This window comes from Sebastes fasciatus, chromosome 20, assembly GCF_043250625.1.
Source record: "Sebastes fasciatus isolate fSebFas1 chromosome 20, fSebFas1.pri, whole genome shotgun sequence".
Taxonomy (NCBI): domain Eukaryota; kingdom Metazoa; phylum Chordata; class Actinopteri; order Perciformes; family Sebastidae; genus Sebastes; species Sebastes fasciatus.
In genome coordinates this window covers 15,684,626-15,703,420 of record NC_133814.1, presented here as the reverse complement: position 1 = coordinate 15,703,420, position 18,795 = coordinate 15,684,626, and the positions used below count along the sequence as shown (strand labels likewise).

The following is an 18,795-nucleotide window of genomic DNA, read 5'->3' as shown; positions in this document are numbered from 1 at the left end:
AAAAGTGTACACAGCCCATTTGCTCATGTTATTTATACATTGATTCCAATCTGTTTATATAAAGTTTAGTTTTAATTTAAGGGGAGACACCCCAGGTGAAAAGGGTAAAACATTTAACTAATAGATAACACCATTAAACATCCCCGGTTGATTACTGAAAATCTGAACATTGGATAAAATCTGATTAAAATTCTTGTTTCATTTTGTTGACATATTGGAGTCCAAGGTTTTTACAGAGGGCATTTTGGATATCTCTTTTTATCACTCCTTGCATCTATAAAAAAATCTTATATTAATCAGGCTGTGAATGATATATGAGCAAACCCCTCTGTAAAAACCTTCAGAATATAGATAGGAATGAAGCTGGAAAGTTTGGTGGATGTAAGTGCTGCTGAAGTGGAGATTTCTAGTTCAGAATGAGAAATGTGTTTTGATAAAACGGCCTTTAAAGGTATGTATTGTAATATTACATACATTTTGCAAGAAACTACAGGTGAATAGGATACAAAATATTTTAACTAACATATATCACCATGAATCCTCTCCAGTTGATTACTTACATAAAGACAGTTGTTTTTTACAAGTGTTTTATGTTATGTTTAAATACGCAAATGAGGCAATATCTAATGCTAACTTTTGGTGAATTCAGGAGAAATCTACAGACACAAATAGACAAAGTGTAGTAAAATAAAGAGCTAAATGAGTATTTTGGATGTTTTCTTTCCACTAGTCTGACATGACAAGACATGTTGTGGAAACAAAATAGTTAAAAATCTCAAAATTGACCAGTGAATAAATATTTTTTTTGCCTGTAGTGTCTCCCCTTCGATGAATTTTCTGTCAACAGCCCATTGGTTAATGAGTTTTATTTTACTCTTCTCATTGTTTTGCAAATCCACCCATTAGTCTGTGAAATACATATTCTCATCTTCTGCACAAATTAGTGAAAAAAGCAAAATAATTATGCAGTGAAAAATGTATTCTACACTTCTACACTACACTAAATAAATGGCTCAGGTCACAAATGCTATTAGAGAGTCGGGTCAAAAGGTATCACACACTGTCTTTATTTATTGTCATTTCAATACCAAAAATGTACCTATTGCAAATATAATCACCTACTTCCACAATATTCACAGAAAACATGAAATGTTCAAACTGACCTAAATATTATCAGTCAAAAACCTTTGTTTAAAAATTTGCATTCATTTTAGCTGTATGTAATGACAAAACGTTTACCCATAATATTAATATACAATTTGGTTGCCAACACATTCACTTAACTGAAATTGAGTTTCTAATTTAGATAATTTGGCTTTTTTGTTATATATTTTTTTAATGTATTTATTAGAATAATAATGTAATCAGTTGGTGTAACAGCTATAGCAGGAACAATAATGTACCCTCTGTTTTCACTGTGTCACTGTTGACTGGGTATTATAGGTCCCCTGAGTAAAGACACCCAAGGACACTGCAGTCGTCCAGTGCCACCATTTATCTGCTGCCCTCCCCTCCTCTCAAGTCATCTGCCACTTTCTCCGTCCCCACAACACTGACATTTTCCCAACCACGAAAACACGTTAACCTCCTGCGCCCCCCAGCCCCCTCCCCACCACCTCTACGCCACCTTAACCTTCTTTCGGAGCACCGTCATTAATATTTGAAGTTGGGTCCCCTTTCCCCCGCAAAAGATATTGTGTCTCAGAAGGAACGGGAGCCTCTTCACAATCGACGAAGAGCGTTGAGGCGCCTTTGGGTGGGAGGAGGAGGGTGATTTCAATTAAGATAAACGTGCTCACGTAGCCACACTCAAGCTGTCATTTTCAGTGCTTTTGTTTCAGGGCTGTGGGTTGGAATGTCAATGTTGAGGACCCACTGACACGAGGAAGAATAAGAAATGAAGCATTTAGATAGACGGAAAAATAGACTGGCGTTGTAGTCGGAAATGAATTAGTTTTTATGTCATGATGGGGCATTAAGAATCTTATATAAACAAAACACTCAAAAGTTTACTTCAGTTTTGACCATATTGAATTTTATTGAACGAAACAAGCAGTTTTGGGGCTGTTGTGAAATAAAATAACACCCCCTGCTCATGAATACTGAACATAAATGGACACAAACATGCATTTATAATAAATAATAGCTGATCTTTGCAGATTTTTGTTGCCCTCGTATAGACTACATCCGCCCCAGGGGCATAAAAAGCTAGATTCTGGGTCTCAGATTCACTAAATGCATTAGCTGATAGTGGTGATATGGATTCAAATGATGACTATGTGCTAACATGACTCAGTCCTGACCTATCGACAGCAGCATTTCAGTCCCTCTCTCAAGCTGTGCTTTTCTCCCACGTCCATTTAACAATAAAATATGGACGGCACGTATAATTACAAAATAAAGCTCCACTCTCTTTTAGGCCAACCCAAAAAGAAGTTTAATGCACTTAAGACATAATGATAATAATAATTGCTTATGAGAGCTTTGCTAGATAAACCCATTAATGGATTCATAATGATACGTTTGCAGCCGCTCCAGCTCCATCTCTTTATGTAGGTGTGCTATCTGAAATGGTAAGCGTGCTTAACGTGAACTCTTTGCCCCAACAGCTGGAACCATCTCTGGAGAGGAGGTGCCCATCGTGTCCAAAACGAACATCAAGGAGTACAGAGACAGTTTCTCCTGTGAGAAGTTCACCTTTAGAAGCAACCCCAATATCACCTTTTACGTCTACGTCAGTAACTTCTCATGGCCAATCAAGATCCAGGTAAGGACCGTGTTTATGACGCAGATAGCTCGGCGATCTAATCCTTTCTCAGTTCTGTGTGATATACAGATATACAGTATATATATAGTCATCCCATTGATGAACAATTGGTCCCGCATACAGTACATAAAGAGAGGCAGGCTCAGCTTCTGCAGATGCAGAGCTTGTTGTTGTTGCTCAGGGTGATTTCAAGTGCACTTTATTCTAATTACAGATTTTAATGAGCGCTGGTTAGCGTGCATATAGGTGCACAGCTGTTTTTTTTGCAGCGGGCGAAAGCAAAGCACCATTTAACCTTTCCTGCCCCTCTTTCTGAACGGAGGAGATTGAGGCTTTGATGTGGTGGATGGGGCGAAAAATACAACGCTGTGAAAAATAAATACCATTTGCTGTCAGTTATGTGGGGTTTTGCTGGAAAACAATAATTAAGCTATTGTCAAAATATATTCACGGTTTAGTCTAACAGGCGATAAAAGACTCCAAATGAATAATAATGCTGCTCCGTGTCTGCAGGATGTGTAAATAGGCAACTGAATGGTAACAACTTCAACATATTCTCTTGAAGGAACAGTGTGTAGCATTTAGGGGGATATATTGGCAGAAATGGAATATAATATTAATAAGCAAGGCAAGAATCTGGCGATACGATATGTATCACGATGCAGGGGTTACGATTCAATTGTGATTTATATATCTTTGCATGCAAACTATTAATTAACAAGATTCGGTCAATACTGAGTATATGTCTGGACCGTGTACGGTCAATCTGTGAATCTGTGGCTAGATTGTTACACAAATAGTCAGTGGTCATGTTTATAATGTTAAATGCAGCGCTACATGTCCACCAGGTCCAGCGAGGACGCTAGGGGACGCGCTGCTCCACTGAATTGGCCGTTCAAGGGTTTCTTGTTGAATGCACCTGATTGGTCTCTGGTTTCCTGCTTGCCGTTTCAAACATGAAACGACATGGCAGCCTGCTCGTAAACTTTCTGTTATTCCGTCTAAACAATCCACCAAAATCTACTTCTGAAAAGCGAGAAACAGGCGATGCCACGGCTGAATCTCGTTTCATTTTAGAACTAGATCGCCTAGTTTCACAGCTTGGACCAAGTTTTGTGAGCCGGACGCGTCGCGCTGGACGGGCTCATTTGCTTTAAGGACTGTTCCTTGTCTTTTAATTTTGAAAGATCAACGGCCAATGAGGAAACTCCAACTCTCGGCCAGCCAATCATGTAACTTCATCACTCAGTGACACACTTTGGCGTTTGTAGGGCTAAAATCAGCCAAAAGTCAATAGTCTTTTTGAGAACCGATACAGTATCACAAAACATAATATCATGATAATCAATATTTTCAATATTTTCTTACACCCCTATTAATAAGTATGTTTTCTTTAGTGTATAATCACCTGAAAATAAGAATCGTTATGTTTTCGTTACCTTAGAATGAGCCTTTTATATCTACATAGTGACCGGGTCCTCTTCTCTTCTCTTAGATAGAGCCATTCGCGTTTTCACTTCAGCCACCGTAGTTCTCCTTCACGCTTGGCACACAGGAGAAGTTTCAGTTGGTTGCAATCTGCAACCTCACCGCTAGATGCTGCCAAATCCTACAAACTGCACCTTTAAAAGGTGATAATATAGGTATAGATGATATAGGTGATAATATATGTACGGCAAAAAGTAAATAAAAGCCATTCAGTCTGCAGCAATGTACGCTCAAACGAGACACTTTTACTGAGAAATATGATAGATGCAATTATCATTTGTAATAAAAGCACACAATTCCCTTTTTGCTAATTAGCCCACTTCCAAGTATTGATTTTTATATTGTTCTGTGCCTCCCTTTCACAAGGCAGATGATTGGACCACGGCGTAGCGATAATATCTCCGGGGTCAGTCCATCCGTGGAGGTGGCCCAGTAATAGTTTTCTATTAGATTTCCTGGCCCAACAGTCACTTATTTATTATGGACTGGCCCGAGCTGTTAAAGCAAATAGCTTTTTGTAACAGGATAAGGTCTCTCTTTCCTCTGTTTGCCTTTTATGGTGCAGGAGTGAGAGCGTGGACGAGATAAAGCAGAATTTGAGAATGCACTTATGAGCCTTGTGTTTAGGGTGTGAGCCCATAAAATAAGCATTTAAATGTGGCTAAAGATAGTAAAGGGAGGTCTTCCTGAGCGAAGATATTTCTGAGACATCATTATTGTTACCCAAGAGGACTGTTCAATGTAATAAAAGTCCACTTGTAATGGAAGTACATTCTCAAAATGATGCCATTGATCGCCTCAGATAGAAGAATTGAAATTAAATTAACCCCAAACGTATTGCTTTGACCTCATATTATGTGAAAAGCAGGGGTTGCGAGGACTGAATAGAATTGCCCCTCCGCTTACTGAAAAAGCCAGCAAAACATCTGTGTAATGTGTGCCTTTGAGTCATGTCAGCCATGTCAGTGAGCATCTCATTTCAGATCACTGATTCTCATTTTCTACTTAAAAAGGTTGGGAAAAGTCAAAGGTGGGAGACGTTTTTACAAGGATGATAAAGTTGTCAATAAAGAACATCAGTCCTGTGAAGACTCTGTCCTGCTACAAACTTAAATAATCAGCTCTGTAGCTTATCAATTAGATAACTGAAGAATAAGGATGCTTTTCCTTCTTCTCTTGTATATATACTGTACATATAGAACGCTGTCATTGATAGACTGAATCATACCTTTTTAAATTTCTGCCTCATCGGCACTCAAAGCATCAAATAGACGGAAATAATCCACCTCTAAAAGCACAATCTGTGGCCTATTACCAACCCGTACAGTATGAACCGGAGGGGGCTCAGCGCTGCCGCAGACGACGTCGTGTTTGTGTGTGTCTAAATGCCTTCAGAGCATCTACAGTAGATAATGACGTGTCACTATGATGTGGCCCATCAGATGTGATGTAGCTGCTAGGACTGTGTATAATCCCTCTTTTAATGAAGGTAAAAAATCTATTTCTGGTCCAGTCTTCACTGGCCATGCTGCTATATATACAATAATCAGCTATATAAAGGATGCACTATACAGTATGCTATTATTATAACCTCAACAGGAAAAGGGTTGTTGGGGACAGTTTGTCCCTTTACTCAGTGGACGATTTGTCTTTTTTTAATTGAACAACAATGAATAATAGTTAATAATAGTAGTATTTAGTAATTTATTGGATTGTGATGTTTTATTTGTGTTTTTGAAACTAGTAATGCAGGAATAGAATTATTACAAATCGAAATAAGTGTTATCCTAGTTTTAATATTACTGCCTTGCTATTTGTCATATTTTTAGTAATTTGTTATCCTCTTCTTTCTCTAGATCGCCTTCTCCCAACACAACAGTATCATGGACCTTGTCCAGTTCTTTGTGACATTTTTCAGGTAAGTGAGTCAGATGTGCAAACGACTTGAATAGACACACACTGCCATTTGTTTCAGCTCTTCAGCAGTCGAGAAGCATCATCCAGAATTTGACCCTCCACCTCTCCCATCTTCCGCTCCCCGCCTCCCGGGGCTTATTGAGTTACTTGAGCCTGTTAAACCGAGCACATGTAAATGCTTCTCGTTGTCTTCAAGGCGGTGATTTTCCTTTTTTTCTCAAGTGGCAAATGAAGCAGCCGGTAACCATTTAAACAGGTGCATATTGCTCAGCGAGTGCCGTCTAAAGAGAAGGCGTCGGAGATCAAGATATGAGGAGGCTCTTAATGATTTTTTCATCCTGAGAGCTGCGATGGAAATCTTTTCTCATTGAAATGTTTAAGATGAGTCAATTGGGTTCCTCTCAAAAGCACAGCAAAGTCTGAATACATTAAAAAGGATGTGAGTGTAATTGGAAAATTAGATATTGGCATTTTTACTGTAGTCGTGCCAAATCAGTTAGTGGATAAGTTAAGTTGGTTTCAATCCTTAGATCAGTGTCATTGGTGGGGACACTTATTTTTCTCACTGATAGTTACCGACCATGGTGCAGTTTCTGTGTTCATTTTATTTCAAAGTGTGCTCCCCAGAGTAGCCCGATGGACTAACATATTATCTGTGTAGCTGTCAAGGTGGGAATAGAAGACAGCCTTCGCCCAAGGCACCTGCCCATCACTGCCCGGCCCACAATAACTTTCCCGAAAAAAGCTGTCACACAATCAGTTATCTTCCGCCTCCATCCGATCAAATTACAGTGGGATAGCCGAATTCAGGGGATTCTTGGAAGGAAAGGGGAGAAGGACGGAGCTTATTTTATCTAAAAATGTGTCTGACAGCTGCTTGCATCATTTGCGCAGAAGACCATTTTTAAATAGGGTCACAATAGGGGCATAGGGGGAAAAAGCAGCAACAGTTTTGGTCTTTTTAAAGTAACAAATGAGTACCTCTTCTCTTGGAAATTGTTGTTTGAATAGTATTTACAAAACACGACTTCCTTTAGTATTAATTTCTCTCTCTCTCTCTCTCTCTTTGATACTGGTTTGTGCTTTCTAAATCCAGTGGAAATCAACCCCAGCTATCCATCACACAGCTTTTCCTGTTTGTTAGCCATCTTTTTTCCATCTGTATGCATCGTATTTTTTGTTTCTTTTGTTTGTTTCTTTCCATTGTCGTGCAGGTAATACTAATTCTCTCGAGTCATCCCTGTTCTCACTGACCCATAAACTCAGGAAGAAGTGAAATGCCCTGACGCAGTCACAAACAGTTCTCTCTGTGTGTGTGTGTGTGTGTGTGTGTGGGAGGTTTGGAGGGGTTGAACCTGCGGGAAACATAATCAGCCTGATGACAAAAATGTCAAATCACCCCACAGGGTTTCCAGACCTCCTTGTATGAGAGATAGAGGGTGAAGAAATGACGGCATGGCTGGGAAACGAGCGCTGTTTTCCTCCTTCTGTTGTTTTTTTTCTGAGTTTATTCAAATATCGCCTCACCTTTTTGACTGCAAGAAGTATTTTTTCGCTTCATTTTCCATTTTAGTGACTTCATAAACAGTATTTACTTGCACGGCGCTGCCTAAGTTGTAATCTAATTAGAGTCTGATTGTTTTATGCGTTCTGATTAGATGCTGTAGAAGCTCTCTAATAGGATGCTGCGCTGTACTTGCAGCGGAACCCCGGGGTCTAATTTATACTAATTAACAAGCGTCGCTACAGTCACATCTGTATGTGTATGTACAGAATATGTACGTGTATACACATGCACATTAGTGTCGCCATGTATTTACACCATATATGTGCAAGCAGTAGATTTAGAGATTTTAGTTGTGGGCACAAATGGGTTAAGAAGCATGCATTCAGACATTATTTATTTATGACCAACTCTTTTCATACAATCGTCAGATAAGGTCGAAGAGGTTCAGGCTTATATTTCACAATTTTACTTTTATTTTTAATCCTACAAGAATCAGTCATATCTTCTTATTTAGCATGTTCTTTACAGAGCTTCTAGGATCATGTTTTAGCAGCCTAAGAAGTCAGTAGAAAAGCAGGTATAGATATTATTGATTGCTTTCCCTTGTGGTAACTGAAGCCTCGTGGTTACAGAAATGAGCATGTAATTAAAAGAAAGCTGTGTTGATTTCAGTTTCCTCTCTGTCAAAGGCCCAATGTTACACATTGTGTGACATTATCATTATAAAAATTACATATTTGGCTGTTGACTATTAAAAACGATGTTGCTACTGTCAATCGATTAACATATTTAATCCATGATTTTACATTTTTTATTTGTTCAAAATGTACCTTAAAGGGAGATTTGTCAAGTATTTAATACTCTTGCTTGCTTTATGTAAATGTATGTATATATTTATTACTGGAAATCAATTAACAACACAAAACAATGACAAATATTGTCCAGAAACCCTCACAGGTACTGCATTTAGCATCAAAAATATTCCCAAATCATACCATGGAAAACTGCAGCCCAACAGGCAACAACAGCTGTCAGTGTGTCAGTGTGCTGACTTGACTATGACTTGCCCCAAACTGCATGTGTTTATCATAAAGTGGGCATGTCTGTAAAGGAGAGACTTGTGGGTACCCAGAGAACCCATTTTCATTCACATATCTTGAGGTCAGAGGTCAAAGGACCCCTTTGAAAAAGGCCATGCCAGTTATTCCTCGCCAAAATTTATCGAAAGTTTGCAGCGTTATTCGAGCAAATCGCATTAATGCTTTTTAGGAAATGAATTCCCTCCTACTGTCTTTGCTTCCCTCATGAGTATGTTCGGGTGAGTGGAAGTTCACACCTGCTGTTACTAGATCTACAAATCAACCTATCCCACATCCATAACTACTCGCAGAAAACTTCAGAGCTGAAGAATTTTATATTTCCTTTACTACCTTAAGGCGTTAGAACATGAATGATTGCAGAGCTCCTTTTTATTAGCAGCAGAAGCAGAAGGAACAGCAAAGGGGATTTAAGCTTCTTTACTGTCTAAAATAGTGGCGATGAAAGCCAAACATCTGTCTGGGGATTTTTGTCACTTCTGCAGCATGAAAATGTCATTGAAGCCCCCACGACACCCCTCCCTCCTCCATTCACTGTTATCTTCAAAGGTTTTCTAAGATGGTGCAAGTATTTCTAAAAGAATGAAAGGGTTCCCAGCTTGTGCACCTCTAAAATAAATTCCACGTGCGATGACGAGATGTGTGAAGCGCAGAGTTTCCCATCACTCAACGCTTTAATCCCACTTCCCTTCATTTTTTTTTTTTTTTCTAGCTTGGTAGCCCCCTCTTTGCTTTATTTGACAAGCAAGTGTTATCACGTTCCTTGCAGACGTTATCGCCTTCTTCAAAGATCCTGGCCAGGTGTGGTCGGCAAATTGAAAGTTAAAATATCAAAGAAACGGGCTCGTGAAATCAGAGCTAGTCATGTGTCTCTGGTGAAATGTGCTTATTGGACCAGGCTGCCCATTTTAGACATGTCCCTGAAGACAGGGGCTCATTGGTCATATTACAGTGTGGGTTTCACATCCAAATATGATTGTCTTTGTTCCTGGACATCTTGAACACGGTCATGTTCCCTTATTCAGTGAGTAATTAGAGGCAAATGATGAAATATGTGTTAATGACGGAGCAATACATGACCTTTTTGTTATTGTGTTAGCATATATTTTTATCTAACCACAACGCTCAGTGTTGCTCCGACAAGCTCATAGGAAGTGCAGAATGTCTCTTCAGCACATAATAATCTCAACACTCTCATCTGTCAGCAGGATAATGAAGTGGAAGCTCTCAATCAGTCATATTTTTCTATCCCAGCAGCGCTCGGACCTTGTTGAATTTCCCTTGACTAATGATTTTACTGTTGGGTTATTAATTGAAGTAATCGGCCAAAATATTCTGTAGCGAGCTACCTCTTCATATCATCTCTCCTGTTCTGTCTTTTTTTTAAGTTAGAAGGAAACTTTGAATATTTAAGTCTCCCCCGTTTAAGCCGGTAATATTGTAGTTATTTTAATATATCGAGAAATTATCGTCTCTAAATGGAATCGCGTCGTGATGAAATCATATATCGAGATATCCTGATACACAGTTACGTCATCTAAATTGATGAAAACCACAAACTAACTCTTAATTTCTCCGAAATCTGATCAAACTCAGTCAAATCAAGCTATTGTTTTAATCTGATTATTCTGTGTTCGTGTTCATGCATGTAAAAATAGTCAGTGTATAGCTGGAAATAGTTACTTTTTCTGTATTATTGTTATTTCATATAGACTATTTATTTATTGAAATACCAGAAAACATATCATATTGTGATATATAGCGATATCAAGATATGAAGTGACCTATATCGGGATGGAACATTTTGGCCATATTGCCCAGCCCTATGTGAAAAAATATACAAAATTGACATATCATTTCTAAATAAATGCAGTAATCTAGAGTATGTAGAACCAGAACTATTGAATTACAGCTGTTGAAGGACATAAAGTAAAGATGACATGAAACTCTCCTGGGTGAAGCTGCATGTTTATATTCAATATCTACTGTTGCGTGCAAAAATGAGGGTTGGCTGCTCCCTGTATGCAAAGAATATACGTGTGCACTTTGTCAGTGACAGCTGTTATAAGTCTTCTTGCTTGATATTGTTTCCCCTCTGTCATTCCAGTTGCTTTCTGTCACTCCTGCTGGTGGCTGCAGTGGTGTGGAAGATCAAACAGACCTGCTGGGCTTCACGACGGAGAGAAGTGAGTCTATAAAACACTTTCTGTTGACATATGACATACGACTTCAAGTTTCACTTGAAACTAGAGATTGAGACCATAAACTTATGTTTACAATGTTTACTGAGGTAATAAATCAGGTGAGAAGTAGGCTCATTTTCTCATAGACTTCTATACAATCGGACTTCTTTTTGCAACCAGAGGAGTCGCCCCCTGCTGGCTAATAGAAATAATGCAAGTTTAAGGCACTTCTGTACCGACTTCACTTTTCAGACACAGAGATTACACACTGGTTAAAAGTAAAGATGGTAATTCAGATAAATTGTGGATTTAAATTAAGTTGACTAGTGAAAAATGTATGAGGGAAGCGAGTAGAGATACTGTGAATGAGAATGAAACATTAATATTCAGTGCTGTTATGAAAGATGGGTTTGAGAAAAGATGGGGATGAAAAGGGGTGAAAGATGAGATGACTGGCAGTAGAAATTTAAAAAAGAGGGTGAGAAAGATACGATGCAGAGAGAGCAAATGTATGTAAATTCAGCTCACCGCCCCAAACCCAAACTGCATGAGGTGGTTCCTGGTATCTGTAAGAGCAACCATCATTTCCATCTCTTCACACTGAATCCTCCTAGATGCTGTCTGATGTTCAATAGCAGGAAGTTTAAATTGGTGCACATCCAGCCTTTTGACCCACAGTCTACTAATAAAGCTCCCACAATTTATTCCCCCTTTGGGGATGACATTGATAATCATAAGATCCCAATTTTATATCCTCTAATTGATATATGAAAATAAACAAGAGTGATAGCTACCGTGACTCCGAATCATGCCTATCCAAAGAATTAAAGTCAATAAAAATTAATGCAGGCAGATGGGCTCACGGCATTAAAATTCTGCTCACTTTTCCTGTCTGCTCTTGGCATTCCCGTCATCTGTTTGTCGCTGCCCTTCAGCTGCCACATGAAAATAGATAAATAGTTAAATAAAAATCTCCCGTCTCTTAATATCAGGTGATTGAAAAGTTTTGTCACCGGAGGAACAAAATACTTTTTATTTTTTGTGAGATTTGTTTGCAGATGACACATCGGTTTTTATCAGAGTTAATTAATTACTCAATGTAATATATATGCATCTACTGTATATTTGTATTGCTCTGCATTTGAGTGCACGTTCCCTGGAGTCTGTCCAGTGTAAGGTTCCATCAAAATGGTTGTTGCCATGTATTTTTTTTATTTATTTAGTAACATTTAGTAACAAGACGTGATATTTTTTCACTTTTCACCGTGCTCATATTTCTGAATTTGAATCCACCCTCCAACCTAAAATCCTCTGGGATTCTGTTGGGATTTGTTACTGCCTTTCTTTGGCTGCAAAAATGAAACTACTACTGGTTTGATGGGAATTAACCCGTAGATACAACTTGAGATATGAAATTTTGATCACTTGTGCAGTTAAACCCTGTTGACACAAAAAGGTTCTGCCCTCCCTATTTATGATTTATTTCAAAATGTATCACTGTCATACTAATAAACACTTGTCTACATGGCTTTATAAACCTGAGAAAAATAATACCTCAAGGTTCCTGTCATGGCATTTTCAGCTGCCCTACTTTAGAAGAGAAGCTGTGTGTTGGTCACCTTTTCCTGAAAGCTGTAACAGCCTTGAGGGTGTTCTTCAGTGTTGTTATGGGTGCTTCGGCTCTGCATGTTAACTGCTTCTCATGTGGCCGTACATTTCCCTAATGGACAAATCAGTAGAATAATTTGTAGTGATTATTGCCGAACTAGTTAGTGTAAGGTTTATTTTATATCCTGTGCCAGAGTAAATAGGTTTTATGTATGAAATGGGGCATCCAGTGCATCACTTACGTAAATACTTGTGTCTGAAAATCAAAGGTAAGAACAGCTCTTAAGTCTGCACACTTCATTCTGCAATCCATGTTCATGTAGATCCAGGCCTCCTATTACTACCATATGTACTGATAAACAAATTATCCATTTAGGATCACACCAAAAATAAGCATTTTAGTATAGAATTTAATTTATTTATATCCATAGCTAAAATAGAAATGGTTCAGCTGGTGAAACAATCCTGTGAACTACCTCCGACTTGGCTCCTTTTCTCACTTTTCTTTGATAAACTCTATTATCAGTGTCTGACAAGTGCAGACATAATCAATCTCTCTATAAAAAACAACTACCCAGAAAACAAGATCTTCTGCCTGTAGCATTTGCTGCTCAAAGGACAATTATACACAAATCCATTTATGTGTCCTAGAAAGGACTCTCTTTGCTGTGTTTGTTTGTTTTTTCGCAAGTGAGTCTGGACAAATACAAATATTAGTCTCCATTTTAAAGTGCAAACTCATCTTTAGATACATGATTCAGCTGTTAACAACACCCTAAATACAGTTGCAGATGATGTAAACGAAGATCCCTCAAATAAGAATCATACAAATGTATAATAATTAGATGGAATTATGATTTTGCTTCAGTATTCATTATTATTATTTGTCTTTTTTTCTTCATATGGCCTATTAAAAAATTGCAGTTTATTACATTTTTAATCAGCTATTTCATCATCAGGTCTTACAAGCTACTATTTCCTTGTGGGTTATGTAGACACCAGGTTTTGTGGAGGAAGAAGAATGCGTGGAATATAATACATGATATCTCTGGTTCTTTTGCATCGATTTTGGTCTCTCCAATGTGAGTCCCACAAGTTACAGGAGTGCAATGCTAAATTGGTGGAGTGCTCTTATTAAGCTACTACGAGAAACTTTCATTTTGTGTTGATTTCTGGCGACCCCTGTGGACAAAAGCGGTAGTGTTTCCGAGCACCAGAGTCCCTTTGGAAAACCTCTCATTTTACTGCAGCAGCAGGGTCTGACAGTCTGCCCTGCTGCCCTGAAGCGAAGCTCCTGGCCGAAGGAGGAGCTGCTGCTGCTGGGCGCTCTCCACCTCCCGCCAGAGCTCCGACTGCAAGTCGAAGGCGGCAGCGAAGCCGGATCTAGGTCTGTCCGCAGTGGGCTGGTCGCTGCCAGAGGCCCCGCTGGAGTCTGAGCTGAAGGAGTTTCTGGTGAACCTGCGTGCCGTAAAACGTCTGATTTCGCAGGGAATCGGACCTTATGACAGACATTAAGAACAACTGATGGTCGCATTTACGATGTAGGTCATAAAGAGGCATCAGTATTAAATTGAGATTGTTTCATTAACTTATTATTATTAATATTAACTTATTTTCAAAGCAGCACAAGCAGCTTAACTGCCTCAAATTATACAGCATCTGCAAAACCATTTTTATACAAATCATTTAGGGGCAAGCTTGTAATGGCATTCATAATGAATAATTTACCACAATAGTGTATGGTATTTTAGGTTGCATTCTGTCACACAATAACTAATGTGAAGTTATTATCACAAGAGTTTCAGTGGAATGTGTGATTACCCACTTGTGTCGAGGCAGTACCAAGTGTTGTATGATGTTAGATTCTGTCCCGCCAATCTTGTCCATTTGGTGAACTGATTGGCTCTTCACTGAGCTTTGTGTCCAGTTCATTTGAAAAAGGCTTTTGAACGGCTCCCATGCACTTACGAGGCTTGTCCAAATGTGGAGGATTTGGTCGGGAAGCCATCTAATGCTCACGAGCCCCCGTTTAACATAAGGACACGGAATAAACGAGTCTTAATGAGGCCTCGAGAGATAGCAGAGACAATAATGAGCCACTGATCCAGCCAAGTGACATATGGACGTCTGATACTGATTGAACTTTTAGAATGTTTTTTTTTATTGGCTTCCTGGTGTCGAATATGTGTTAGTGCTTCTGGGTTATGCTACATAGAAAAAGCAATGTGTTTGTATGAAACTGTTGGATTTTTACTAGAAACACATTTGACATGTTGGCATTGTCTCTTTTGTAATTTTGAAAATTAGCTGTGGACGGAGTTCAGACTAATAACCACTAACAGCCTCTCAGAAACTCGGAGCCATGAGGTGGTGAATGTGTAATTCCTCGCATTGCCTTAATCTCACAAAGCTGATCTTCTATCACACTAATGCACTAATTGGATAAGGGCTTTCTTTTTTGTCAGGAGTTGAAAGGACTAGGTTCCAAAGGTGCAGCTTTTGTTATTAGAATAATTTGAGTTGAGGATAGGTGACGAGACTTGGATCCGTGAGTGGGGGGCGGTGGGGGGGGACAAAAGGATGAAATGACAACAGCCGTAAATGCCACGGAGGAGGACGAGGGCTGACCTCTTTGAAGCTACCTGTGGGGGGAACGGGAGGGAGGGGGCGCTGACATTTCACAAGGCCGCAACACGCAAGGTGTTTTACACACAAACATGTGGATGCATCTAATGCAGCTCCTCTCTCTTTATCTCTCTCACCACATGCGGATACACAACATATGTACTGACCGTCGGGCAGAGCGGCGAGGTTTTACCGGCACTCTAAAAGCACTCAAAACTATTATTGCACAGCAGTTACCATCAAAAGGACCTTTTTTTCTTTTTCTTTTTTTTTTCCAGCATGTTAAAGCATTCCATTTACTCAATCCACCAGTAACTAATTAGCATCTGTTTATTTAAAGCTATCATCAGCCCATTGAAGTTGTCCCCGGCCATGACGTCTGTAATTGCTGTGGCCAGTTTGTAACTGATGGCTTAAACCTGCCTGTTGGACGAGGTAGACATAAAGGCTAATGGTGTATCACTGATGTAGTTCAGGTCCTATATTCTTCTGTAATTTATTTAGCAATGTTAGCAGCGTGGCTCTAGGGATGACAATGTCGGTCGGTCAGTCCACCTTTTTTGATCCAGACTAAAATATTATAACAACTATATGATGGATCGCCAATAAATTTTGTATGGACCTTTATGGTGCCCAGAGGATAAATGTTACGGACTCTGGAGATCCCCTGACTTTTCCTCTATTCCCACAAACAGGTCAAACATTTCAGTTTTCCTGTAACATTCAATATCTACTTGACTGATTGCCAAGAAATTCATGGTTCACAGAGACGATCGTTTTATCTTTCAGCCCAACAATCGTGAAGCCAACAGTAGAAATACAGAAATACACCGTTCACATTACAAAGCAACCTACCATGAATGTCTGCTTGCACATATTTGATTGGCGGATGAAGTTGCACTGCGGTCCAGTTGAGCCAGGTCCACTTTTTTCGTAATCGTGTCTAGAAGGTAACCTCCAAGTTGCAAAAACGTTTGGAAAACTCTTGAGAGACTCGATGCCCGACGACCTATCCTAACCGTAACCATTCAAGGTCGATGTCTAACCTTAACCATCTCGCGAGAGTTTCGCGAGATGGTTAAGGTCTTGTTTACTGTAAAAGACACTTTGTTATATGCTGGCAGCTTGAGCCTTTACTTAAAGGCAGAATGAGTAGTATTTTCTTAAATATAATGTATACACTCATACAAAAATAATACCTCTCAATCATCACTTATAATAATAATAATAATATAATAAAAGTGTAGTATTTTACAAATACAAATAAACAAAGAAAGTTATTTGTATAGCACTTTTCTTAACGTTACAAAGTGCTGAACAACAAGAAAAAAATACAAGAAAAAAATAATAATAATATAGATAAATGAGTAGCAATGAAATAAAATTCACACAGATAAAAGCTTTTTTTTAAAAATAAATCTTTGAGAAGAGATTTAAAAGTAGTGATAGATTAAGCAGACCTAATCTCATTAAGTTAGTCATTCCTACTAAAAGTGTGTGGCGGTGTCTGTATCCGCCTGTATTTTCTCATCTGTGTTCGGGACGTTTCTGTGCGTCAACCTCTTTGTAAACGTAGCGAGCAGTTGCCAGATCATAAGCCCTCATCCAAGAGGAAGCTGTGAAAATGGCGTACACGGCGCTGAAAAAAACGAGGCAAAGCGCCAAGCGTACAAAAGCTCGTTCGAAAACGAGAGTGAATGTTGAAACTTTGAATGTTGTGTTTACAAACCACAACCGACAAATCCTGCTCGTTCTTCCTTTAAAAAAAAAACCCCACTGTAAACAATGCATTTTGATTAAGACAACTCAGTGATCTAATTTGCTCTATGCTTACATTGCTAAAAGTGAAAGCAGCACATTACCAACCACGTAATCCTCACATGTCCCTCTGCAGACTCGGTGTAGTCTCACGTCCTGCTCTTCCCTTGAAGAGCTCAATCAGCAGTCATCGATTGCTATAATAAGATTATCCTACTCTTAAGCCTCTGGTCACCTTGATTGTCCCTTGTTCAGTTTAAAGTTTGCACTCTAATAATTTCCTCTAAAGTTAGGAGATGATTGAGCGTACCTGTGATTAGGAGTTCAATTTAGGATATAGCTTACCCTTGGAAGCTTAGAAGTTGTCCCACGAATGAGTCAAACGAATTAGAGAAGGGTAACATTTAATGAATATTTTATATTACAATATAACCATATTACTTATCTCATTACCGCAATAATATATATTATTCCTGTTTTCTAATGAGTTCTTGGTACTTGCGCCTACACAAAACCACTCAACCACACCAACATCTATAATAACTATACGGGATATCTTCATTTAGAGAAGGCCATTAATCCCAGTGCGTGTGTGTGTGTGTAGATTGTGAAAGCATTTATTTGATTTTCCATTTTATTATGTGTTTAGTTTTTGTTATTCTGCAGGGGCAGCGCCTGTGGGCCCAGTCAGTGATCTTTGAAAAAGGACAAAGTGACCCGCTTAGGTGTAGAATATGCTCAGAGGCGGGGTGACACTTACCCTTTTATAGAATCCAATGAAGGGAACAAAATGCTGTATTCACAAGACGGATAATTCATGCACTCACTTGCGAAATTAATCAAGCAGCATAGCAATGCACTGCATGAACCACCCTTATCACAGCCGTGAATGGCTCCAGCTTGTATTCTCGACAAAATCAGTCTGTCATTGCACAAACGCCGCCTGCTTCTGCAGAGTTCACTCTTGCCTTTTGTCATTAACTTAGTATTCATCTCTACAATATCTCCGGTATTGTTCAGTCCCCTTTTGATGATTGTATTCCCACCAAGCACTTTTTTTTTTTACGCCGGACACAGAGCAGAGCGCCAGTATTCCCTGCTCCTGCTCTCTCTTCTTATGCTTTGTTGCTTTAAATGAATTCTGCAACATGATAAATAACATTACTGCTATCTGACATTTAGGATGAATGTTGTTGGATTTGAAGCTCTTGTGTTGGAGGCCGTAATAAGCCGTGAGCTGTTTTCTTGTTTTGCAACAACCCCGCCGGGCCCTCCATCCTGCTTTTATCTTTCCGCAAAGGGCAAAATTTCTCATTTTGACCCGCGGTGGCCCGGCAGCTCAAATCTATCGTTTTTGATGTTTAATAGTAGAGATGTACAACAATCTAACACGGGCCACTCCGATTTAAGTTTAAAAATCAGAGCTGCAGAAAGAAAAATCAATCAAGTGATCAATCTCAATTTCATATGGTTGTTGTTGTTTTTTTCTCAGCTTTACCTCCTCGAGGGAATGTTTTCAGAGTGATTCAACAAAACACTTCTTACATAGAAATGACCTCAACTTTCCTCTCACTCGCTTCCCATCAGTGAGTCTGGACAAGCAGTCTGGAAAGGAGTGGTTCGTTAAGCTTCAACATGATAATAATCATTTTATTTATATAGTACCTTTCAAAACGAGGGCTGCATCGGCACAAATACTGCATTATTTATATGATATGTAACATATATAAAACACACTGACTGATGATTTCTCATTTTTAGCCTTTTTGCATTTTTGTTGTTTTAATTTGATAGAGGAGAAGGGAAAGACGTTTGACAAATATGTTATGCAACAATATATTATAC

At 39.0% G+C, this 18,795-nt stretch overlaps 1 protein-coding gene across 2 annotated transcripts in view; it reads left to right on the top strand.

Annotated features, from left to right (window-relative positions):
- Positions 1–18,795, top strand: part of atrnl1b (attractin-like 1b) — a 76,244-nt gene that overhangs the window by 43,105 nt on the left and 14,344 nt on the right. For both annotated transcript variants that reach the window (XM_074620980.1, XM_074620979.1), the window contains 3 exons: positions 2,610–2,767; positions 6,112–6,173; positions 10,884–10,962. In XM_074620980.1, coding sequence (XP_074477081.1) covers positions 2,610–2,767; positions 6,112–6,173; positions 10,884–10,962 — 299 coding nt within the window. The remainder of the gene's footprint in view (positions 1–2,609; positions 2,768–6,111; positions 6,174–10,883; positions 10,963–18,795) is intronic.